This window comes from Desmodus rotundus, chromosome 7, assembly GCF_022682495.2.
Source record: "Desmodus rotundus isolate HL8 chromosome 7, HLdesRot8A.1, whole genome shotgun sequence".
Classification (NCBI taxonomy): domain Eukaryota; kingdom Metazoa; phylum Chordata; class Mammalia; order Chiroptera; family Phyllostomidae; genus Desmodus; species Desmodus rotundus.
In genome coordinates, this window is record NC_071393.1 from 136,746,355 (window position 1) to 136,771,472 (window position 25,118).

The window sequence follows — 25,118 nt, forward strand, 5'->3', positions numbered from 1 at the left end:
TCTCCCCTCCAGGCAGGGCCCCACCCCACCCCCCACAGGAGGGGGTCCCCAGGCCCAGGCCAGGCTGCTGCGGGGTGGTGAGTGGGGGCAGCGCTCACAGGAGCCTGGCCTCAGTTCAGGGTCCAGGCAGCTCCGCGGGCACCGAGACACCTAGTGCCTCCACCACACACCCCTGGGTGGCCCTCAACCCAGCACCCACCCTGAGCGGGGCCCAGGTCCGTTGCTAGGATGCAGCATGGCTCCTGGCTCAGCAGAGAAAGGGGAGTGTGGATGTGGCCCCAAGGGCCAGGGCACAGCCTCCTCGGGCCAACAGGTTCTCTGGGCGGGGGGCCCTGCCTGCCCCCCACCGCCGTTTCGTCCAGGTCCCAGCCAGCTGAGGCTGCTCAGATGAGAGCCACACAGCCCGGGGACCTGAGGAGGATGTGTGCCCCCACGTGGCTGTGACATCCTGGGGCCCCAGTGTGGCTGTCCCGGCTAAAACCTCACCTGGGTGGGTCCTGCCTTCGGGGAAGGCGCTGCCCTGTCTGGGTCCCCTGGGATGTGGAGCCCACTGGTCAGACAGCCCGTCTTGCTAACTCCCCCCACCTTCTGCCCACACCACCCGCTCCCCACAGCCTCCTGGCCGGTCCTCCAGCGCCACCTGGTGGCCCCTCACCCATCCCGCGTCCTCCCCCCAGCCTGGGCTGCCCCTGGCTCCGCCTGATCCTCCTCGGCTGGGACTGGACGACCTGAACTTGTGGGACCCCCAGGGCACCGCGGTGTCAGAGGGGACGTGGGGGTTCTCCAGCACCCCCTTTCCGTGCCGGCTGGGGAGGGCGGTGTGGGCCGTCTGCCGGAGCGGCTCCTTGCTGTTGATCATCGAGCGGATCCCCGAGGGAAGCAATAAAAAGAACATAAATGCGGGAAATTAGAGCCGGCCCGGAGAGGGGCCGTCCCGATTGCTAATCAAATTCCCGTTCCCGGAGGTTTTTAGCGTCCTCCCCGAGCCGTTTTATTGTCTGGAGAGAACTGTTATGACTCATAAAAAAACTTGTAAAAAATTCTAATCAGTGTCGGTCGACAACAGCGGCGTCTCGCACCCAGCACTGCCCCTCGGGCTGGCGGGAGAACGGTTCTGTGCCTTTCAGACCCCACGCCTGTCCCCTCATCCATGGGCTCGGGGGCCCACCGGTGTCACCCAGAGTCTCGGTCACATCCTAGGCGGTCCAGCTCCCACGGGCTGGGCATCTCCCAGGCTGGGGGCTGCCAATCCACCTCTAGGTGTCCGGGGTCAGCAGAAGCCTGTCCCCAGGAGGGGCCAGCGAGCTCGGACACAAACAGTGGGTCTGTCACCACAGGGTGGGAGGTGGGGGGACCTGGAGGCCACCTCTGTCTCCTAGGGCGGCCCTTGTCTTCCTGCCCGCTCAGGCTGCAGGCTCCACCCAGTGTCTGTTGCTTGGCCTCGCCAGCAGCACACAAGGACAAGGACAAGCCTGAAGGCCCAGCAGGGCCCCCTTGCCCCTCGGGCTTCCCCACGGCCAGCAGCAGTGAGCCCTCTCCTTCCCAGACAGGCAAAGATGCAACCTGCTGCCCGCCTATGAGTGAGGGGCTCAGGCGTGCTGTGCCCCCTGCACACCCCACCCACAGCAGCCCCCAGCTCTCCCGCACAGCACAGGCTTTGCCAGGCCAGCCTGCCTTCCGCCCGGAGTGCACGTGGCAGGGGCTGCTCTGGGGGTGACCCCTGTGTGGGGCAGGTGTGATCACACTAAGCGGGCCATGTGCCTACAGGGGCGGGAAGGGCCACCTGGTTGGGGCGCAGGGCCAGCCCCCCTCGAAGACCCACAGACCCCACCTCTCCCCCGGGCCCTGATGGGGACACTGTGCAGAGAGCTTTCTTCACCTCAAGCTGCCAACGTCCCTGACCCGTGACCACGGAGTGGGAGGGGCACCCAGGCCAGGGCCTGCAGGCACCAGTGCCCTGGTGTCCAGGACGAGCCCCCTGCCTCCCACGGCCGTCTCCAGGTCTCTCCTCAGGGGGCCTGGGGTCCAAATCATCTACTTCCGGGCATCCTGAGGATGGCGGCGTGTGGGGGGCCAGCAGCACCCCCTCCGATGAGAGAAGCAGGCTTGCAGACAGGACAAGCCCACCACACACTGGCTGTGACTCCTCCTGCCTGCCGGGCGCTGCCAAGGTCAGGGTTTGTAGCCGCACGATCTCTGACACGGGCCGAGCAACCTCACCCGGGCTGCAGACTCAGAACCACAACACAGCCAGCCGCACGCAGACGCCCCGACCGAGGCTGAGAGGCACCCGAGTGAGGGGTCTGCGGGATCCTCCGCAGCCTTCCCTCAGGCCCCTCACTCCGACACACACAGGGGGGGCCCCCTGACCGACCCTGGTCCAGGCACGGGGGCCACAGGGCCAGGCGTGCCAGAGTGAGTCCCGGGGACTTCGCCAAACCTGGGGGTGCTTTCCTTGTCTCCAGAAGGATGTGGTCAGCCATGGTCGGGGCTCACCTGTCTTCACCACACCCAGTTATGGGCAGGACCTGCTGACCCAGCACCCAGGGGGCATGCTGGGCAGTGGGTGGCCCACAGGACAGGGAGGAGGTCCTGAGCTCACCCAGTCCCCTCGGCAGCCCTGGGGTCAGCGCCTTAGCCCATGACACCAGCATCACGCGAATGTCCCAGAAATGCAGACCCTGGTGTGCCCATCCCCAGAGCCAGAGTCCTGTTCTGGTGAGTTCCCAGCACGCATCCACTCCCTGTGGGCCCGCAATGTGAGAGGTTCTGAGGGGGACGTGGACACCGCTGCCACCGTCCACACTGGAGGTCACAGCTGGCCAGCCACGCACCCCGCAGTCTCGGCCTCCCCAGCTCCTCCAGCAGCCAGGACAGGAGGGCCGCTGGCACCTGGCAACCGCGCCTCTCGGGCCGTGTGGCAGGAGAAGGCTGTGCACAACCTCTGAACAAGCTCTAAAAAGGAAAATAAGGTGTTTTACCACCGAATCAATCCACCTCTAACTTTAATGCTCCGAGAGGTGTTTTATCTTAATGGCTCTGCTGCTTCCTCACGCTCCGCACAGCAAGCCCCTCCCTCCACCCCAGCTGGCGGCGCGGTGTACGGAACGTGTACAGGCCGCCCGGCGCATCCAGAGCTCGCCCTCCCCGAGTGCGGATTTCCTGGACTGTCCGCCGCTCCGTGCCGTAAACACTCCAGCACCTCATTAGCCGCCGTCCGCTCCCCCGGCTGCCGTGGCGTGGGCGGCATCTGTGGGCCCGCAGACACCCTCCCCACACGGGGCGCAGGGGGCTGCAGGCCCTGGAGCCGAGGGGCCACCGCCGGCCTGAGTGCCTGCCCACGTGCCTGTGTGCGCATGAGCGTGTGCTGTGCCCGTGCTGGTGTGTGCCGCTGTGTCTGTGTGTGCGTGTGCGCTTGTGTGTGCCTTGTGTGCAGGCGGGATCCTCCAGGGTGAACAGCAGTCTTGGGAAGGACTGTCAGGTGGGTGCCAAGGGACAGCAGGGGACAGCCCAGCTGCCTGCCACCGTGTGTCAGGCCCAGGAAGCAAGCAGGCTTGTGCGAGGCGTGGGGCAGAGAGTGAGAGCACAGAGGGGTGACCGTGGGGCCAGGGCCCAGCACAGAGGAGAACAGGGGACGTCCAGGGGACGGGGAGGCTGCCACAGGGGCAGGGGGCCTGTGCCGAGTCTTAAAGGGCTGAGGCCACGGCGTCTGCCCTCCTGTAACAGGGTGCAGCCAAAGGGGACCCCCAAATGGGGATTTTTAATGGGGTCCAGAACTCAGGGTGTCCAGGAAATATTAGATGTAACTGGAAGGCAACTCCCCCTGGTTACAGAGCCTGCTCGAGAGCTTGGAGATGATTGGCTCCACACCACAGGGCCACACCTGACTGGCAGTCCAATAAAGCTGGGAGAATATGGTAAGGCTGGCGGCTGGGGCCAGTTGTGGGAGGAGTCGGAAGTGGGGCGGCAGAGGAAGGTCAGCGCTGGGATTTAAACCCAGGCGAGGCAGCCATGCAGGGTCTTTTGGGAACCACGCGGTTTTTGGGACCACACGGCTTGGGCAGAGAAGAACCACGGACTTCTATTTCTTGTTCTGAGATACGGTACCCCGGAGTGGGCAGAGGGGGAAGGAAGGACCGGGCTTTTGTGGGTATTCTAAAGGACTTTGGGATCTCAATGAAGACATTAAGTCATTACTCTTAAGTTTGTGTAACAAATTTAACATGCCCACAGGTGCAGAGCCCGCCTCTGCTTGTCCTGCGTGGTCCCCAGTGCCTGTCGGGGTCAGGGACCCAAGTGAGTGGCGGCGCAGGCCACATGGAGTGGGTCTGGTAGGAATTCTCCCCGCCTGCCGGCTCCCCCCAGGTCTTCCCCACATCACCTGTCAGCCCTCTGACCCAAAGCCTGGCTCTCTCTCCCCTTCCCCCTCCTCCCCTCTCCTGACCCCCGCCCCTCCTGGGCTTCACTCACTAGCCCCCCCAGCCCAGTGGCTCTGGCCACGCCCACTGGTGTCTGCCCCTCCAAGTCCCTCTTGGACTGGCAGTGCCCCTTCCCCCAGAGCTCTCCCCCTGCTCCCCACCCTGCCTGGGCTGCGGGACCCCACAGCCCAAGTCCTCCACTCTGCCCGCTTGTTCCTCCCCACACTGGAGGGTCCAGGGCTCGCCCTCGGACGCCACTGTGTGCCTCCCCCCCGCCCCCACTACCCCAGGCACCACCGGTCACTCCTCCAGCTCCAACGCTTTCACCTCCATGATGGCTGCTTGGTTCATTTGCTTTGGGGGCCACGAGAAAGTGCCACAAACCGGGCCACCTACACGACGGAAAACAACAGAAGCCTCCTCTCTCCTGGGTCTGCAGAGTCCAAAACCGAGGCCTGGGCTGAAGAGTGCAGCCGCCAGGGCTCATGTGCGTGATCACCTGTCCTGGCTCCCGGGGGCGGCATGCCTGGCCTGTGGCCACTTGGCTCCCACCTCTGCTCACATCACCGCCACCCCTCTGGGCCGGGCCCCCCTCACAGGGACTCGTCAGGGTACCCGGGCCACCCAGGATCGCCTCTCCCTCTCAGGCCCTCATCTCCCCCACACCCGCACAACCCCATTTCCCAGACAGACCAACAGTCACCATTCCCCGGAGACCTCGGCCTGAGCAGAGCGGCAGCCTCCTCCTTCGGTGAGGGGCCCAGACAGGACCAAGGCGGAGGGAGGGAGACTGCTCGGGGCCTGATGGTCCGGCAGCACGCGGGTCCCCCGCCTCGGGTCAGTGTGGCCCCCAGCTCACCAAGTGCAGATGTGGGGCCTCAGCCTCCACGACCTGCGAGCCAGCTCCTCACAGAGAGGACGCTTGGTGAGACGAGGCGGGGAGACACCGCTAGCTGGGACACTAGCAGAGCTGGTCTAGGGCAGCTGGGCCTCCGGGCTAATAACTCCCCAGAGCAAACCGCTGCCCAGCACCAACAGGCTCAGGGTGGGGGACGGGGGCCACCGAAGCTGGGCCTGGCCCACTGCCCCTGGCTGTTGACGTCAGGCAGCTTGCCTCCCCTCTCTCAGCTGCACTGTCCTCGGCTACAAAAGGGGCATGAGCACCTGTCAGGCGGGCTGGCTGCAAGCAGGAGTCAAATGCCCCTGACCCCCAGGGCTGGCCCAGGAACCCGGGAGCCCTTCCCCTGCCGCCCCTCTGACCTGGACACTGGGCGGTGTCAGGCCTCGGCCAGTGCGCCCCAAATCGGCAGCTTGGGGCGCCTGCTTGTGCCTTTACCTCGTGGGACCCCAGGCAGTACGTGTGGGAATGGGGGATAGGCAGGCCCCTCTCTGTCCAACCAGATGCTGCCCACGCCATGCCTGGCTGCTTCGTCGCCCCACTTTCTGCCCTTCCCCCCAGCCTCTGACCCCAGTCTCTGGGTTTTTCCAAGAGCTGCGCAGCTTGGAATCAGCCTGGGAGGCTGCCACAGGCCAGGAGCGGGGAGAGGAGCACTGACCCCTCGTCTGCTCTGCAGGCCTGCCCTGTGCTCTTGGGTCCTGGGAAACGGCCACCTCCTCTCCCCATCTGGGGCCAGTGGCCTGTCCTTGGGGTCGCTGCTATTTCTGCCAGAGAGGAGAGGTAATTATAGCTCAGCCCTTGCCAGCTGGCTGAGCCCTGCATCCGGGGAGAGGGGCCTGGGGCGGGGACGCAGGCGGCCACAGGTCAGCCCTGCAGGCTGGCGGCAGCACCGCAGACCAGAGCTGGGGCTGGGCAGGTGCAGCCGGCCCACATGTGTGGCTCAGCGCCCACCTCTCCAGGGTCAGGAGGGGCCGCCCTTTGAGACCAGGCCAGGACCAGGCTGGACTGTGCCCACTGGGGGGCGTCACGGAGCCTGGGTGCCACTGTCCCTCACGGACCCAGACCCAGCGAGGAGCCAGGTAAGATCCCCACTCAGGGAGCAGGGAGACGCCCACTTCCCATTGGGGGAGGAAGCCCCTGACCTGTGTGCACAGAGCCCAGGCAAAGGGTGCTCTGCCACCCTGGTGGGGGCTGGGAGTGAGGGGCCGCCAGGGTTAAAACGGGCACAGTCCCTGGCAAACCAGGGCGGTGGGTGGCCCCAGGAGACCCAGCCCCCTGAAGCTTGAGTCTCATCTACACGGCGGGGGCAGCCAGTGCTCTTGGCAACTTCCCAGCCCTGCGGGCCTCGAGCCCTCCCCAGGTGGCCAGGACCGAGCCCAGGGCCCCGCCAGCCCTTCACCCAACCCCTGCCTGAGGCCCGATCCCACCCCGGAAGCTGGAGCACGGCTCTCTCCAACTTCGCAGGACAGTGAGCCGAGCCGGCCCCTTCAGAAGCCACCAGGAGCCAGGGTCCCAAGGCCAGGGTAGCTGGCCTGAGAGGTGGAGGGTTCCTGGGAAGGGGGCCAAACCCTCTGGGGGCTGCAGGGCCCAGAGTCAGCAGGCGACCCGCTGTCCTCCCCAAAGGCCCTGGGGCCCTGCTGGGGTTGGACCGAGCAGCCGTAGACACCACTGAGCAGGATGAGCTTGTCACTCAGGGCCGCTGCAACGCAGGCCACGCATTTGGGAACCCCCAGGCACTGGCCCCTTTCCCAGCTGGAATTGTCAGCAGGTCACCCCTCAGCTCAGGACGCACTCGGCACCTAGTGCGCACAGGCCCCTCCAGGAGGGCTAACATGTCGTCTCTGTCCTCACTGTGGGCTGGTCGCTCAGCAAACCCCGCATTCTACGTGGGGACTGGAACTCGGGATGACGGACTGCCCAGGTCCGCCCGCCCCATCTGCCTGGGGCTCAGGGGGCCAAGGTCAGTCGCACCCCACTCAAGGGCATCCCCTGCCCCCCCGCAGATGCACAGCCACCCTGTTACCCCACGTCCGAACTGGACTCCAGGCCGCACATCTTGGTGAGGGCAGGGGCCTCGGGGCCACCAGGCGAGCTCCTGCTGTGCGACTGGCCAGGGCCAGCCTGTGTGAGAGCGGTCAGCCCCAACCCTCCCCCGCTGGGTCCCCAGGAGCCTCCTCTTGCCTAATTCAGAACCACGAGTTGCCTGGAGAGCGGCCAGCCTCTTCACTCGCCCCCGAGGGAGGGCACATGGGGGTGTCCACAGCTCCCTCCTCCTGTCCAGCTGGGACAAGGGGCAGCCTCAGCCCCTCTAATTCAGCCAGGCTGCCCAGGACGAATGCCTGACCTCTGGGAGGCCAGACGCTGCCCAGAGCCCCCGAGCCCCTCCGTGACGGCCTCTCCCAGAGTTGGACGGCCCAGAGGGCTGCAGGGTGGCGGGGCCCTCAGGGCCGCTCAGGCTGTAATGGAATCTTCTCAGCTGGCTGGGGCGCTGCGGCAGCTCCAGTTCCCGCTGTGTGTGAGGCTCTGACACCGGCGGCCGGGCCGGCAGGCGGGCAGCTCACACGGAGGAGCAGCACCTGTGGGAGCCCAGGTGGGGCAGGGCAGTGCGTGGTGTTTATGGGGTGTGTGTACATGTGGGGTGTGTTTGTGTGTGTTTATGGGGTTGTGAGTGTGTTTGTGGGGGCCCCATGAGCTCTAGCCTCTCCCGGTCAAGGTCCCAGCGCGGTTCTCCCACCGTCACCAGCCCAGGTAGCCCTGGAGGAGGTGTCATGGGTGACCAGACAGCAGGAGGGGTCTGGCTGTCACTCTGGGACCTGGTGGGCAGATGAGACCCTCAGCCTTCGCCAGGTCTTCTGCCCCCTGTGCCCAAAGCCCTCATGGGTTGACAGGTACAGTGCACAGTTGGAGGGGTGGCTGGGAGGGCATGGCTGCTGAGCCGCTGCCAGCTCCAGGGCCAGCGCTGAGGAAGGACCCCTCCCGTGCAGGGCGGGCACTGTGTGGGGGTCTCAGAGGGACCCTTAGTGAGGATGAAGATGTGCCAACAGGCAGTGGTGTGGGTGGTGGACAGGCAGGGGCTGGCAGAGCATGTGGGTTGGGAGCCCAAGGGGCTGACAGCTTGGCTGAGAGGAGGCAAGAAGCCCGAGGGTGGGGTCCCGCCATGGGGCCAGGTGGGTGGAAGGAGAGGTAGCTGGGCCCCGGGCCTGGTGTTACCTGAGGCGTTGAACCAGGTATGAACAGGCCTGGCCTTCCTCACGCACCCCCGGAGGCTGGTGGGAGCGGCAGGCCAGGGCGCCGAGCCGGGCTGGGGAGATGGCCTAGGGGGACTGCGGCCCCGTGGGTTTCACCACCATCTATCTCCCAAAGGCTTTGAGCCGAAGTTGGGGACACTGGGCCAAACCCCGCAGACAGTCGGGGTCTTGTGGCCTTGGCCAGACCTCTGCTCCTGGAAAGGGGTCGGAGCCAGAGCTCTCTGTCCCCCCCAGAGGGCAGAGGGGTGTCCCCAGGGGGCGTGGCCTCCCCAGGCCAAGGGGGGCCCAGGCCAGACACTGTGCAGGCCCCTGGCCAGGAGCTATTTTCCGCGCTTTATCGCCCATCTGTCAGGAGCTGGCCTCAGAGCAGAGGGCACTCGGGTTACACATCCCTGCCAGAGGCTCCGCCCCCCCCCCCCACAGGGCCCTGCACCAGGGAGGTGCTGGGCCGTGTAGAGGGCAGCCCACCCTGCTGAGCCCCTCTCCCCCATGTTTCTGGTGGGGAAACTGAGGCCCAGAGCTGTCACTCCAATGGCTAAGGTCCCAGCGAAGGCCCACCACTGCCTGCAAGGCCCTGCTGTGGGAGGCGGGGCAGGGAGGCCGCCTGGGGGCAGAAAGTGGCCTGACAAAGCACAGGTGGAGGGGGCGCAGAGACGACAGGGCTGGGGACAGCCAGAGGAAGTCCTCGCTGTACCCATGCGGGATGGGACGGTCCCCGGCTCACAAAGTCACACCCTGTCCCTCACTGATGACAGCAACAGCTTTGTCACCAAGCACAGGTGGGGTCCCAGACCTGCTTCTGAGCCCTCGACACCCGCCACCTCGCTCTCCCGCACCAGAGCCCACAGAGGGGTCGCTGCTACTTCTCCCCCTGTACAGCCGGGTGGACTGCGGCGCAGAGAGGTCAGGGGCTGCCCACGGCCACTCATGGGCACACGAGACAGGTGATGGAGCCGGCTGGGCCCGCCAGGCTGCCTGCCCCAGAACCTCTGAGTGACTCTGCCCGGTCACTGCCAGGGATCCACGCGAGCACACGGCACAGTCACACACACGCCACACACGTGCGCACACACCAGCTCGCGTACATGCACATGTGTGCACACAGGCTCGTCGCTCTCACCCACACAGGCGCAAACACACAGTGGCCCTCACACGTGCACACACTCAGGTGCACGCACAGACACTCTGCGTGTGTACATTCTCCCACATGCACACACTCTCACCCCCGGGGCAGACCCGGGTGCCCACACCTGGGTGCGGCTGACAGGGCCACCAGGGGTCGGCCATGTGGGTCCCTGGGAGGCTCGGCCAGTGCCGAGCAGCTCTGAGCCTGTCGCCTCATCTGGGGGGTTCCCCGGGGGGCCAAGCCCAGCCTCCGGGCCATTGGTGGTCCTGCTGCCAGTCCCCCTACCCCCTACCCCCTCCCTGCTGAGCTGGCTGGCCCTCAGGCTTCCCTCCAGCCTCCTCTGCACCAGGTTTCTTGGTGGGGGTTGGGGGCCACCCAGCAGGGAAGCAAGTCTGCTTTCGGGAGCAGTTTCCCCTCGCACATTATTCCCACGCGTGCCGCATGCAGGGACGGTGCCTCTGCCCCTCCCAGGGCCATGCTGCAGTAGATGAGGACAGCCGCAGGCGCCTTGAGCCCCGACTCCCAGCCAGAGACGCGACGTCAGACCAGAAAGAATGTGGCCGCCACCGTGCGCTCACCGACGCCCTGGGCAGGGAGGGTAAGGCTGCGGGTCCCGGGCAGGCCTTGGTCCCCAGCCCCAGGGCTCCTGGGATGAGGGGTGGGCACCAGGAGCGACACTTTGGCGGTGAGGTCTGGCAGAGAGGGCAGCAGGTGCCTGGGGCCGGGGTGGGGTGCAGCATGGTGGGGGGCAGTGACAGAGGGCGTCCAGTGGCAGCGGGCGGCGGGGACCATGGAGGGCCCTGGATCCAGGCGTGGTGTCAGGGTGCCTCTCAGGCACAGTCACCCTGGCAGCCCAGGGAGGAGGGCTCAGGGGGGACAGGTAGTGGGGGCAGGGTCACCAGCAGGCCAGTCAGGGGGCAGCTGGGCAGGTCTGGACCTGGAACAGAGTGGCGGCAGCAGGGTCTCTCCAAGGACCGAGTCCTGGTCTGGGCTCACTCCCAGGCCATGGGCGCCACCGTCCCAGCTGAGGGGAGGGGCATGAGCCACGAGGTAGGGCCGGAGCCCAAGCAGGCTGACCACCCCTGTGAGGCCAGCCAGGCAGGCTCTGCGTCGCTGGCAGCCCCCAGCCAGGGGCCGTCTCTGCAGTGGCGCTGCTGGTGGGGGCCCTCGCACCCCAAGAAGCCTGCAGTCACCATTTCACAGACGGGGACACCGAGGCCCAGAGCGGCCTGGTAACGGCCACTCTACCTCCCAGAGTCACACTGAGTGAGTGGGAGGGCGGCCCCTGATAGGAGGGCTCACGTATCCAGGCCCTGTGCCCCCGGCCTGTGCTCACAGCCCCTACCTTGTCCAGGGGACAGACCGCAGGCCCAGTGTGGGACACACAGAGCACTGAGCTGGGACGGGCCGCTTAGGGCCCAGCCTCGCCCCTGGTGCCGGGCAGAGGCCCCTGTGCGGGGTCAGCACGTGCGTACACGTGGCTGGGACGTGGCGACAGCCCTCTGGGGCGTCAGCGACCGCCACCCTCATTGTCATCGTTACCGACATGTGAACACTATTGCAGACCCCTCGGGAGACACGGCCTTCTTGGTTCCTAGTGGGGCATGGCAGGGACAGGGTGCCAGGGGCTGGTCTGCAGGGGCCCCCACCGCCCTCTCGGCTCCTGCAGCAGGTCAGGCTGCAGGAGTCCTGGCAGAGCAGTGTCCGGGGGACTAAGGGAGCTCACTTCCACCCGCTTCCCTCTGCTCCCCACCCTCGCCCCAGGAGGGCGACAGGAAGTGCCCCCCGTCAATCCTGCGGCGAAGCCAGCCGGAGCGCCCTGGCCGCAGGACCCAGCTGCCGAGGACCTCGAAGCGTGTGAGGTTCCACGAGCCCGTGGAGGTGGCGGTCCACTGTAAGAGGGGCACGGGGCGCTTGGCCTGGGTGATGTGGGGGGGTCCCAGCTCAGGCTCCCCCCTCCCCCCCGAGGCTGTGGCACAGGGCCAGGCCTCGCCTGAGGGCGGGCGCATCCCCAGCTCCCGGGGCTTTGGCAGAATTGACTTCCTGCCGTGGCAGAGCTCAGCGCAGCTACGCCCTCGAGGCCTGCGGTTGATGGGTTGACTCTCCCCACAGCCAGGACCTTTTCCAAAAACTCACCTGGGTGGGCCGGGCTCTCCCAAGCTAGCCTCCCTTTCGCGTCGACTCAGAGCTGCCTGGTGGTCCCCCACCCCCCTGTGAAACGGGCTAGTGGGTGGCAGGGAGCCGCAGGCCCTGTACTGAGGGGAGGGGGCTACACCAAGGCAAGGACATGGGGTGAGGGGGGATCCCAGGGACATCTTAGATTCTGCCTGCCACAGCCCCCCAAGAAAGTGCTTCATGAGCCCCATGGAGTTGTGGGTAGAAGTCACAGCCCTGACCCAGGGCAGCATTTCCCCGGTGGCCCCACAGAACTCCCACCCACTCCTCCCGCATCCCTGCCCCAGGGTTCAGAAGGGGCACGCCTCACCCTCCCTCCCCACCACCCCACCCCAGCAGCTGGGGAGGAGGCAGAGGCTCTGCAGACAGGGAATCAGGGCCCAGGTGTAGGTCTGGGGTCCCCCAGTGAGCTATGGGGGGGGCAGGGACGGGGTCCTTCCCTACCCTCCTCAGGAGCCAGCCCTGCCACCTCGGGCGCACGCCTGTTGCCCCCCAGACCCCCACTCCCGCGGGCTCTGGGAGCAGTGCCCAGTGTCCTGGTGCCCCCTTTCTGGCGTGAGCCCGAAACAGCGGGGCTGGGTGGACCCCTGGGCTGCGCCCAGCAGGCTGGCCGGTGGGATGTGCGGACAGACTGAACCTCCCATCTGTAAAGTGGGGTAGTGTGGGTCCTTTGGGCAGGGAAGCCCTGGGTGCTTGGCCAGCTCAGTGCCCCCCACAGGGGTCCTCACTGCGAGCCCACCCTCAGTTCTCCTCCCTAGACATCGCCGGCAGGGAGCCCACACCCGCCACCAAGGGTGAGTTCTGAGCCCTCCCCTGCTTCCCCAGGGCCCTCAGTGCCCCCCACACAGTGCCAGTGCTGCCCCAGCCCCAAGCCACACTTGGACACCCCCAACAGAAGCCCGGGCAGGATGGGGGGACCCCCACACCCCATGGGAACTATGGAGTCACCCCAGGGATGCCCCCATGGGCAGAGCCGCAGTGCCACCCCTGCCCTCCCTGCATCCGCCCTCAGCCCCACAGGGAAGAGGGAGCCCCGATTGCCCCTGGGGGTGGGGCCTGCAGGCTGAGGCTCACAGGCCCGCTCTGGCCCCCAGCGCCCTGCCGGCCCTGGCCCCACGCCCACTCCCTGCTGCTGCTGCTGCTGCGGCTGTCGCTGTGCCTGCTGCTGGCACTGCTGCTGGGCCTGTGCTGCGGCCACGCCGGGCCCATCACGCTGGCCCTGGAGAACCTGCGGGCCCGGCTCCTCGCCCTCACCCTGCGCCTCCGGCACGCGGCCCTTGCCTGCTGGCACTGCTTGTGGCCGCTGTGACAGCACCAAAGCCAGTGGCCCTGTGGGCAGGGCCCCGGGAGCCACGGAGGGTCTGGAGCAGCACAGGGTGAACCCGGGGCTGAGGGGGATGCAGGTGGGGGCCCCAGGTCTGGAGACCAGACACGGGGTCCGTGTTCCCTGCCATCAGCACAGCATGGGCCGGGGCCCACAGAGAGGCTTCCTGAGGAGAAGGGCTCCACTTCCAAATCTCGGGGTCCCCAGGGCCCCTTCTGGCTTTTTAATTCAGGATCCCAAAGCAGGAGGCCCCTGTGGCCTAGAGGGGATCCCAGACTTGGTCCTTGGGGACCCTCCTGCATCTCGGGCTCCCCCATATCAGCCCAGCCCTCAGGACTTCGTCTCATCTGCCCAAACCCCACCCCCACCCCCGAGAGCACAGGCGGGTTGCACCCCACATTCCAGATGAGCAAATGGGGACTCGGAGAGGCAGGGTCACATGCCCAAGTCACAGCGATCACAGGCCCTGGCTGAGTCCTGCAGCCCTGTCCAGTCCGGGGACCACGCTTGCAGGAGGGATGAGTGGGGCCGTGCTCACGGCCGAAGGCTGGTCACCACGAAAGCTACAGAGACATGCTGGCTCCGCAGGCCCAGACGACAACCCAGCGTTTCTGGAAAAGAATCGCTCACAGTGGACACCACCAGCCTGAGAAGCGAAGGTGCCATCTGTCCAAAGCTGTGCAGGGTGCAGGGGGAAGGCAGCCCCCAGGGAGAGTGCCGATGTGGGGGCCCGGGGAGGACAGGGGTGAATCCAGGGCAGTGTTCACCCTCGAGTGACACGCAGTTAAGTCGCTGAAGGGTGAGCTCAAACACACCCACGTGAGACGCTCTGGTCTTTGCATTTTTATTTTGACTTTGAGAAATAAACACTTAAGGGTCTTCTGGTTTGGCCACAGGTGGAATTAAAACACAATGTTGTCACCATACAGCGGGGGGAAGCGATGGGTGGCCCCGCGTCAGGAGCCCCCGAAGCCTGGACGTCTGGCAGCGCCGGGGGCAGCCGGCCCAAGACTGGCCAGGGTGTGTGTCCACAACCACCCGCTCTGCAGGGGACCTGCGGGAAGCTGACGCAGGTCTCTGCAGGCTGGACCGAGGGGCTGCCCCAAACCAGCTCCAGGCAGCCACAGTGCAGACCCAAAGCTCGGTGCACCCTCGGGCTCCAGAAGCCCCTGCCCCTCCTTCCGGCCCAGCGGGCTGCTGCCTGGGATGGGGGCACTGCCGAGGGCCCCCAGGCTGTCCGGCTGGGCCCGCAAGACCAGATCTGCTTGGGGTCCTCGGGTTCTGCCAACAACCTCCCCTACCCCACAGATCCGCTGCTCGGCTTGGAATCTGGCTAGACTCTTGGGCCAGAGCGCCTCTGTCACACCAGGACCCTCAGCCACCTGGCCCCAACCTCCCCCAGGACACAAGCCAGCATGGCAGCGTCACGGCCAGGGACCTGCCACCTCGCTTCCTGGCCCATCTGTCCACAGCCCCTTCCTGCACCTCGATCCCGGCCCAGATCCTGGCCTCCGGGGCCCCGTGCCCCTGGCCGGGAGACAAGTCCAGTTGCTGGCAGTGACAGTCATATGGAGCGGGGTCGTCCTTCCCCGCAGGGGGTGGCGCAGCAGGGAAGCAAGCTTTGCAGCTGGAGGGCGGCTTGGGGAGCTAATTTGGCTTAGAGAGCGGGGGTGGGGTGCTGTTACACCTTGGGTGCCCCCACACCTTGGGTGCCCCTCCTGGACAGGACACAGTGGACGGGGTACAGGTGGGGAGCCAGGGAGCCCCTCGAGGAGGGGTGCACAGCCAAGCTGCCCCATGTGCCGCTGTGTGGGCAGTGACACGCACTCTGGGGCCTCGTGGCCTCTGTTGGGAAAGCAGAGCCCACCCCTGGGTGCCAGGGCTCCGGCTCCCTGTGGACGGGGGTGCAGAGGAGCCTCCCTCACCTGCTCTGGTCTCCGCCCACCGCCCTTCCTGCACGCACACACACTTTCATTTCTGCACACACACGCTCACACGCTCACATGTGTGCACACTTGCCTCCACATGCTCGCACATGTCCGTGTGCTCACCCACGTGTGCACACTCATTCACACACACTGCTGTGGGTAGGCACGCTCTCGTGCACTTGCACTCTCACGTGTGCACACTCGCACCCTCACGTGCACACTCAGACGCCTGCCGAGGCATCGACCCAGCCCACGCACAAGGAGACAAGCGCTGGGCCAGGCCGCCGGGGGCCCCCCACCCAGGCACGACGGCTGCTCCCCAGGACACTCACACAGGCCCTCACAGCCGTCCTGCACTTCTGATGCTGTGGCCAGACCTGGACACGTGGGCAGAGCCTGGACCTGGTGGCCAGAGGGGTCGGAGAGGCTGGCCGCCCTCCAGCAGCCTCGCCAGCCAGGTCCCCCTGAGCAGCCCCGCCTGGTCAGCCCCCATGGTCACAGTGGGAATCAGGGCATTCAGGGGAGCAGCTACTCACAATGCACAGGGCGGGGGGAGACATGCAAGGCAGTGTGGGTGGGGTGGGGGCCCAGGCAGACACCCCGCTGCAGCCCCGGGACAGGGCGCGTGCCCCAGGCGGCAGGGGCGGTGGGGACGCCTAGATGACAGCGCTCTTCTCCTCCTGGAAGGGGGCGCGGTCCGGCCGGGCCAGCAGCAGCTCCTTCTCATGGGCCAGGCTGTCCAGCAGGTTCTCCTCGCGGCAGTTGCGGTACACCTTCACGAAGGCCATGACCGTGAGGATCAGCCAGGCCAGCCACGTGGCCCAGAGGCCGAGCTGCACAGAGAGCGGAGGGCAGGGTCAGGGCCAGCCAGACCCAGCGTCCACCGGACCCAGCGTCCACCGTAGTGCCCTGGAAGGCAGCACAGGCCTGCCTTCCAGCCTGGAGCCCCGCCCACACAGCAGCCCCGCCCACACTGTAGCCCCACCCACCTGGGCTATGGCAAACTGGTCATAGAAGGCAGAGTTATCCACGTCCAGCTCCAAGTCGATGTCCTGGAGCTCCTCACAGCTGAAACGGCAAGGCCCAGAGAGGGGAGGTGACTGTCGGACCACCAAGTACAAAAAGGGCAGCAGGCATTAACCCGGTGGGGGGGGGCTGTCCCCAAGGTGGGGCAGACAGGAGCCTCGATGCTTTCAAACCCGGCCCCAACCTGGCCCAGGATGGTGGGGCCCCCGGCCCCAGCCCCACTGCCCCACATCATGGGCCTGGGCGGGGTGGACCACCAGGCCTAAGTGACACCACAGACCCCGCCCATGGGCAGCTGGGCCAGGCCTGGCCTCAGAGCCGGGCGTGGACGAGCCTGGGCCCAGTGGCCTGCGGCCGGCTGAGATGTCAGGGCGTGGCAAGTGGAGGCTGAGCCCAGGGAGAGGGGCCCAGGGGCTGGGGCTGGGGGCAGAGGGCAGGAAGTGTCGAGCCCTCCCCCGGTGTGTGCCGCAGGCTGCGCCCAGGCCCAGGGCGAGGGTGCAGGACCGGCAGAGAAGGGGCCCTGCACTCCGGCCCTCGTCTCTCTCCTGCAAGTTGGGGTTCCAGGTCTGATTTTGCTTCAACAGACCACCTGGAGCCTCTGGCAGAGGCGAGCCGAGGGCAGTGGGCAGCACCCCCTGAGAGTAGGGCAGTTACCCTGCTCACCTGGGGCCCCCAAGCCAGACACTGCCCCCTGCTCAGGGCCCAGGGTGGCCACTCTGTCCGCAAACCACTCCAACCGGATGCTTTGCTCCTGTTCCCCATCCAAACCCCACCCAGAAGGGGCCTTTGCCTGCACTGCAGGAACACACCTGGGCTCCCAGGACCTGGAGCCCACCTGCGGGGCCCTGGCTTCCCCCCACGTGCCAGGCAGGACGGGGCAGCGGGAAGCTCTGACCTCCTGGGCCGCCACCCCCACCCAGAGCCACCCCAGGGCGGAAGGCAGTCCCAGGAAAGGAGCGGGCAGGCACGGCACAGGTGCGGGCACAGGTGCAGGCACAGGTGGGAGGAGCGGAGCTCTGGCGCAGGCCCGGACTCGAACATGGAGGGGCCCTCTGGGAGTCCCAGGGAGGGCCCAGGGCGCACCTGCGGGGCACGGTGCCTTTCTCCGTGACAGCGTCACACCACAGGGTGAAGCCCACACTCACGATGGTGCTGGCGATGAAGACGAGGAAGACCACGAAGGCGTTGACCAGCAGGTTCAGGAGGGCGTAGAGGAAGGAGCTGCAGGAGGAGCAGCACAGGTGGGTCACCAAGCCCCACCCCCAGGCCCTGCACCTGGGGCAGCCCCCACTCGGGGGAGTGGGGTGGTGAGCAGCATGTCCTCACCCTGCAGTGCCCCAGGCTGCCCCGCACCCCCATCCTCCCAGAAACCCATCCGCCACCTTCAGACCGCCCAGGAGCTGAAGAGCCTCCCCTCGAGGCCTTTCACACCATTCACCCCCACGGCCACCAACGCGGCTGGTGGGCCTTGCACGAGGGGCTCGCCACCCAACCGAGCTCTGATGTCTCCCTGAACCTGAAGGCTGAGCTGTGAGCAGATGGGGCAGGAGACCCGGGAGGCAGGGCCATGGGCACAGGTGGACAGAGCTGGTTCAGGGCCAGGCTGCACTGCCCCAGGGGCCAGGGCCCCCCCCCAGGTCCACACAGGTGTGGCACCCCCGGGAAGCTTCCGGACAGCATCGTGAGCTATCTGAAGGACGGGGAGTGAGTGTGCAGCTGAAACACCCCCCACCAGACTCTCCTGCACCCCTGCAAGCACCCAGCATCCCACTGAGTCTGGGTCGCCCCCTTGGGACACGAGCCCTGTACACGAGCCCCCGGCTGGCTGAGCCTGGATGTTCACTGAGGCCGCAGGACAGGGAGATGGGGGGACTGTCCCACGGGGGACCTGAAGGGGGCCTCGCTCAGGAGGGGCAGCCCAGGCCCTGCTCTCACCTGCCGGCAGGTGAGGTATGAACACGAGCCTGTCACACATGGTCTGAGGAAAATGACGCACTTCACAGTGAACATTTACTAAGAAGGCCTCAGCCGGCTCTCAGCCCAGAAACGTCCAGGCTGCTGCCGTCGATGTGGGGACTGTGGATGGAGGCAGGATCCGGGCACCATCCATTCAAACGACTCTCTGGGCCTCAGTTCCCCCTCATGAACTGGGTCGTGAGAGCCCCCCACTGGGTTCCTGTGAAGTGGAGGGGCCTTGTGGCTGAAGGACAAAGCTCTGCCCACCCACTCCCTCGCCCGCGGGGCCGGGGCGGGCTTCCTGCTCTCCCAGACCTGCGCTGGGTACTGCGTGTGTGCTGACGTGGGACTGGGCCCAAGCTGCCACAGGAGATGGAGGTGCAAGACGTGGGAGGAGAGGCTGCTGAGTCACCTCGGAACCAGAGGCCTGGAGCCTGCAGCTGGGGGCCAGGAGTGGGGCCTGTGGCATGGGGGGAAGAGGGGAGGGGTATAGGACGGCCCTGCCCACTGGAGCTGGTGCTGGGAGGGCCACAGAGGTTCCCACAACCACACCAGCAGACGAGTGTTGGACGGCTGCTCCACTCCAGCCAAGGACGTGGTGGTCCCAGGGTCCCCTAGTGGGTCCAAGACACAGCTGCCCCATCAGGAAACTGCCCGTCCACCTCCGAGGCCCATTTACAGCACAATCACCCATCGCAGGGACCCCAGACGCTCCCTGTTAAATGGGCACGATCTGGGTTCCCCCCCCACGAAACCAGGAAGACCCCATCCCGCAAGACAGGGAAGGACACTCGCTGGTGGGGGTCGCTGTGGCCAAAGCCTCCTCCCACTCCTCTCACCCATTCCTGGCCGGTTTCCTTGAAGCCTACAGATCCCGGAGGGTTAGGGGCTGTCCTGAGTCTGGGGCCCCTGGCCCCCCCCCTCCTCCCCCAAGACTGGCCAGAGCGGCTCACACAGGGTTAATGCCATCTCTCTCCTGGAGCCCCTCAGGGCGCCCTGCCTGGATGTGCCGTCTCCATGGTGACAGCATCCAGAAGCCCTGGGAGGCTGTGGTGGGCAGATGGGCTGTTTTAACCCAGTGCTCCCCAGCTGTCAATCACAAACCCCTACCACCTGGACGCGCAGGGCTCTACCCGGGCAGAGCTGCCCAGGCCCCCACCCACGGCTCAGCCGCAGCCTGTGCTTCTGCCCTGAAATGCGAGCCCTCAGGAAGCCGACGGCGCCAGACCCCCGCCCATTCCTGCAGTCAGCGGCCAGGGTGCCCTGTGCAGAAAGCTGCCCCTTACAGTCCTGGGCACAAGCTGTCAGGCCCCCACTCCACGCGGGGACGCGCTGGCCCCACAGACAGCGTCTGACCCACGTCAGTGGGGGTCCTGGCTCATCTGTGAAGCTGGACTCAGGGAATCGGTGTGCTCACTATCCCTCAGCAGGCAGGGCCCTCTAAAATCCTGTGTGTGGCAGAGCTGCGGGGTCCCGGTGGGCAGCCCTGCGGGGCTGTCCATGGCCCTGAGAGCCCCGGTCCGTCACGAGCTCACTCCACTGCCCTCCCCAGCCCCCTGGCAGGCCCAGCTCTTGCTCGCCTGGTCTACACGGATTGACCAGCCACTGAGCTGGAACTGGCTTCTCTAGGTGACCCCTTGCCTGTGGCCAGACGAGGCCGACCCAGCCTTCCAGGGGTCCAGAAGCCCCTGACACAGCAAACCTTGACCCTGCGGCCAGACTGAGAATCTGGGGGGATGCTGGGGCCAGGCGAATGGACGAGAGCATCAGGGCTCAGGACCCAGGCCTCTCTCTGCCATTCACTCAGCAGATGCTAACTGGGGGACCCCCGTGCACCTGGCCCTGAGCTCTGCCTGAGCACACGGAGGTGGACAAGGGGTGCACCCCCCTGTGGTTCGCCCGGCCCTCGGAGGGAAGGCCATGGCCTGAGAGGAGATGAGGGCGCTGCCACAGTGGACCCACAGCCCAGGGGCTGCAGCGGACGACGTGGGGCTGGCGGCTGCACAGCTGGCCATGTGGCCATGGACAGTCATCCCCGATGGCCATGGAGGGCACTGCGCAGCAGACGTCTCTGGAGAAGAGAAAGCTGGCCCCGCCTCGGCTGCCACGATCGCAGCCTGGACAGCAGTCACTGGTGGTGGGACAGGTGAGTCCCCAGGCAGAGACAGAAGACCCGAAATGTCCCTCCACCCAGACCACACCCCGGCTGCTGGAGCGCCGTTTCCTGGGCAGATGAGCATGAAGACAGGGCATGGGGAGGAATGGGAAACCCCAAGACCCTGCTTTCTGTTTCCAGTGTGGCAGTGGGTTGGGGGTCATCCCGTACATGGAAAGGTCTCCAGTTCGATTCCCAGTCTGGGCACATTCGAGAGTCGGGGTGTGTGTAAGAGTCAACCGATCGATGTCTCTCTCTCTCTCTGTTCCTCCCTTCTGCTCCCTCTAAGCAAGCCCGTGGGTGAGGATGAAGAAATTAAAAAATAATTTCTTTATTTGGGGATGGCGATGGCAGCCCCACACAGTTGACAGCACCTTTCTACAGGACGACAAAGGACAGCTGTTGTCACAAGCTCCTGGGTCTGCTGTCCTGTGTGTGGGAGACGGGCAGCCCAGTGTGACCTGGACCCCTGTCCTCCAGGCTCTCTGCTGCCCCACCTGCCCCCTGCCTCTGGGGGTCTGTCCAAGCTCTGAAGTCACCTCCCTCTCAGCCACACAGGCTGGGCTCCACCTGGAGAGATGCTCCGTGTCCTCGTCAGCTGATCCTGGGGGCCTTGAGGCCACTCGCCTGGTGGGGACAAGCTGGGGTGATGAGCATGAGCTGAGGGCCAGAGCAGGACCCCTCATGAACTGCCCCTGCTGACCGCGCTGCCCTCTTCCTCAGACCCCCCTCGTATTCAGAGATGCTCCTCCTGCCACCCTGCACAAGGACGCTGACTGGGGTGGCACCTGCACGTGGCAACGTGGGGGCCAATGACGCCAGGCTCACCCCAGCAGAGCCCCAGCCCCACAGCACCCAGGGGCCTCCCCAGGTTGACCCCAAATCCGGACCTTAGTGCAGTGGGCTGAACTCTGTCCCCCACCACACGTCCAAGTCCTCGCCCGCTGCCTGCGAGTGTGACCTTGTTAGGGAATAGGCTCCTCACAGGTGTCATGAAGCTAAAGATCTGCAGATGACGTCACTCTGGGAGTGGGTGGGCCTCGCAGCCAATGAGTGAGGCCCTTGCAGGAGCGTAAGAGACGGGGGCAGAGGCGTGTGACGGCTGACTCAGAGGTTGGGGGGGTGAAACCCCAACCCAGGAACAGGCGCCAGAAGCTAGCGTGGGGGAGGGGACTCTCCTGCAGTGGGGACCAGCGCTGCTGACACCCTGACTTTGGGCCTGGGGCCTCCAGCACTGGGCGGGAGGGGGGCTCGTGGTGGCAGTAGCCCTGGGGAACCACGCACATGGGTCACTCAGATTTTGCCCTCCTCCAGCCCCCCACCCCAGGTGAATGGTGCCCCACTACTTCCCACACAGTGCCAGGGCGGGAGCCAGTGAGGAAGGGGTGGTGGCGGGAGGGAGGGAGGCCAGGAAGAGCAAAGCTGGGCCTGGCACAAGGTCTCCAGCCCAACACCCCCAGCCAAGGCCTCGAGGGGCTTCCCTCCAGACCTCCTCCCGCCATCAGCCCTCCCAGGACGACGGGGGTGAGGAGAAGACTCCCTGGTATCCTATGTCGCACGATGCCTGGCCTGGTCCCCCACACACCCACCAGGGGCAGCGCAGGCCCAAGCGGGAGTGGAGCTGTCCGCGGTGCTGACGTACACGGCCCAGCTGAGCCGGCAAAGGAGGCCCAGTGTGCTCGGGAAGACACTGCTAGATCTACACTCTTGGGGGGTGGAGGGGGGGAGGTAAATGCCCAAGTGCCAGGAGCGGGAGGTGATACGCATTTGGGGAGGGCCACGCTGGCATCATACGCAGGACGGGTGAGCCGCGCGGCCCCGGGCTCTGAGCGCAAAGGGCGGTGCTCGTGGAAGGGCTAAGAGCCCAGAGCTGACGTTTCTGGGCCTCCGAGCTCCCGGGGAGAGGAGAGCCTGGGACACCATGGGTGAGTGCTGCGTGGGAGGGGGGCGCCCTGCGCCCACTTACCCCTCGTAGCCCTTGCAGAGGAAGAAGAGCGTGCGCCAGGCGTGCCCCGCGGCGACCACCAGCGAGAGGAGGCTGGCGAGCAGGCTGAAGCGGCAGGCGGCCGGCGGGCCCCACTGCTGCACCGTGAAGCGCTCGCGCTCCTGCACCGTCATGTTGGCGCTCAGCCACATGCCCTCGGTAAAGAGCAGGCAGCGGCCGCGGAAGTCGTGGCCGTTCTCGAACAGCGGCACCACCACCACGAAGCTGAAGAGGAAGGCCAGGAAATAGCAGACGCACTGCGCGAGGAGGAAACGGCTGAGCGCCATGGCGCGAGGAGGCCGCGGGCCGGGACCGGGAGGCGCCGAGCGCTGCGCGCAGGCTGACCGGGGCCGCGCGGGAGGCTGCGCAGTGGCGGCGCCCGCGGAGCTGCGCGCCCCGCCCGCTATGCTTGCGCAGCGGCCGAAGGCGGGCCGCGCCTGGGTCAGCACCACGGACAGCTGCTGGGCGGGGGGCGCGCGCGCAGACAAGGCGTGGGCGCGGGCCGGGGAAAGGATGCCCGGATGGAGGTGCGAAATGGAAACCGGAAGAGGGAACGGGACTGACGGTAGATCAGCTTCTCTGTGCCCGATTCCGTGTCATCGGTACCAGGAGCCGCCTGCATGGGGCTCAGATGGGCTGGCTCTGTCTCCCCAGTTCCCCTTGAGCTTAAGGAAAGGAGCCTGGGAGAGAGGTCCTGGAGGGTCTGGGCAAGGTGGCACAGTGCAGGTGGGAGTGAGGTTTGCGGTCCAGACCGGCTGAGTCCTGGAGCAAGAAGTGTGGGGCAAGGAGGACAGGGAGGTGGGGGTGGGGTCAGTGCAAGGAGGCCACCCACGGAGGGACAGAGCAAGGCGAGGCCTGGACGTGGGGAGGAGGGAGCTGGTGGGAGCCACTTCCGCAGGCGGGCCCCGCCCCCCCGCCGGGACACGTGCTACAGGCCTGGCACAACAGCCCAGAGCTGGTGTTTGTGAAATAAATAATGGATGCCCAGCACCTCATTAAGACAGCCGTTGCTGAGCCAGAATCTGCGGGCGCATTAATTAATGGAATTAATGTCTTTTCTGACTCCCTTTAAGGCTCAGTCACGTCGAGTCCAATTCCCTGGGCGAGGAGGCCTCGGCTTTGCCTCTGCTGACGGAGACGGCCGACTGCTTTACAATGACGGCGTCAGCATTTTTGTCGCAGGCACTAACACAGGCTTCTGTTGTGTGGCTGAAATAATATATGCTCATCTCTGAAGTCAAGCAATACACAGATGTATAAAATAAAAGGACAAAGTTTCTTTCTCGACCCTGGCCCCACCCTGCCCCTGCCGGGGTGACCACTGTTAACAGTCCGCCGTCCGCTCTGCCGGGCGTGACGCTAACCACATGCGTGCACACGCTCAGTTTACACAGACACTCCACACCGTGCGTGCTGTGCTGGAGGCAGGTCCCTTTACGCAACAGTGAGGCACAGGGTCATTCCCTGCCAGCCTCCAGCTCCGTCCTGTTCTCCTTAATCGCCGCCTGGCACGCCCCTAGTAAAGGTGACTCCGCAGCTCGCCTGACCTGGCCTCTTTACCCGAGTGCCTGGCGTCTCCAGCTTTTGCTGTTTCAAATACTATTGCGTGAACCTCCTTGCACATCTGTGCTTGGGCGCCTGGGGGCATTTCTAGGAGCGAGCTATAGAAATGATCCCTGAAAGTATGTTGACAATTTGTTGTATCAACTTCACCCAAACAGCTTTGTCAAAGAAGACCGAGAAAGCATTTCATACGTCTCAATATCCATTCCTTATTTCTTAAAAGACTGTAAATTACGAAGAAAACTGCCTGAATGTGGTAGGACGACCTTCAGACAACATCCTCACTCTGGCCGCCATCTCTGACACCCTGTCTGGCAAGTCTCCATGCTGGGCCCAGCCAATAAACAAAGACAGCAGCACGTCTATGGGGACAGAGGGGCAAAGGCATCTCCGGTGGAAGACACTGTGATTATGCACCTCGAACACTCAAGACACCGCAGAAAGCTAGAAGCCGCAGGGGAAGTTCGTGCGATCACTGGGTGCACGCCAGACACACGAAGCCCAACTCGAGCTCTCTGGAAGCCGAGGGTGGGCTCCCGGGAGACAGACCCTGAGGCTGGAATGCAGGCGGCTGTTCCCCGGGCGACCAGCCGGATGGGACGCAGCTGGGACCGAGGCCTCAGCCAGTCCCGTGGGAGCTCTGAGCTGGGGTGTCCCTGGGGATGCCCCAGATGACCCCAGGAGGCCGAGTCCATCCATTCACCTTTTCCGGTCGAGGGCAGGGCCCGGGGAGGGAGGCAGCACCCATGGCACAGGGCAGTTTCTGGAGCACATCGCGCTTTCTCCTGGAGCCGCCGGAGTAGGAGGGAGTGTGACAGCACAGGTGACAGCACAGGTCGGAAACCCACTGCAGCGCGCCCCTCGGCCCCCAGGTGACAGGTGCATTCACTGAGTCCACCCAGCTGCTCAGTGCGCTGCCCACTGGGAAGATGTCCTGTCGTCTCTGCCTTCAGGGCCGTGTCCGAGGACGGGCTCCTCCCCCGCCAGCTTTCCCAGGCAGAGGCCGGCAGAACCCAGCTTGGGCCCCACGCCTGTGCTCTTCTCTAGGACGGTTCCGGGTCCAGGTAGACCGTCCCCGTGTCCTGGTGGATTGCCGTAGAGGGCATGACCTCACGACCGGGTGGGCCGGGCAGAGCCAACTCACCTCGGTCAGTCCTGGCTGTGGGGTCAGCAGACGCCCGCAGCTGGGTCCCCTGCTGTCCCCAGGGCCCTAGCGCACCTGGAGCTGGTGCGTAAGTAGGAGTTCGCCACCTGGACAAAGGGACATCGACTTCACCGAAGGACCCAAATCGAGACCCAGTCACAGAGAGAAGTTTC

The 25,118-nt window shown here is 65.7% G+C and overlaps 2 protein-coding genes across 8 annotated transcripts; one reads left to right on the forward strand and one right to left on the reverse strand.

Moving 5' to 3' along the window:
- Window positions 1-6,164: 6,164 nt before the first annotated feature.
- C7H14orf180 (chromosome 7 C14orf180 homolog) lies at window positions 6,165-14,068 on the forward strand. 7 transcript variants are annotated; one of them, XM_053928832.1, is made up of 6 exons: window positions 6,165-6,395; window positions 7,320-7,375; window positions 10,138-10,288; window positions 11,455-11,584; window positions 12,611-12,659; window positions 12,960-14,068. In XM_053928832.1, exons 3-6 carry the CDS (start codon window positions 10,178-10,180, stop codon window positions 13,243-13,245), a joined length of 576 nt encoding a protein of 191 aa, XP_053784807.1. In that variant the 5' UTR covers window positions 6,165-6,395; window positions 7,320-7,375; window positions 10,138-10,177; the 3' UTR covers window positions 13,246-14,068. The 7 variants fall into 7 exon arrangements, with proteins under 7 accessions (XP_053784807.1, XP_053784806.1, XP_053784809.1 ...); XM_053928831.1 differs by lacking the exon at window positions 7,320-7,375; XM_053928834.1 differs by lacking the exon at window positions 7,320-7,375 and having other exon boundaries at window positions 10,162-10,288.
- TMEM179 (transmembrane protein 179) lies at window positions 14,020-22,637 on the reverse strand. The gene is made up of 4 exons (XM_045201744.3): window positions 22,221-22,637; window positions 17,227-17,364; window positions 16,107-16,185; window positions 14,020-15,950 (listed from the first exon to the last, which is right to left on the reverse strand). The coding sequence occupies exons 1-4, from the start codon at window positions 22,523-22,525 to the stop codon at window positions 15,774-15,776; spliced, it is 699 nt and encodes a 232-aa protein (XP_045057679.2). The 5' UTR covers window positions 22,526-22,637; the 3' UTR covers window positions 14,020-15,773.
- Window positions 22,638-25,118: the final 2,481 nt, after the last annotated feature.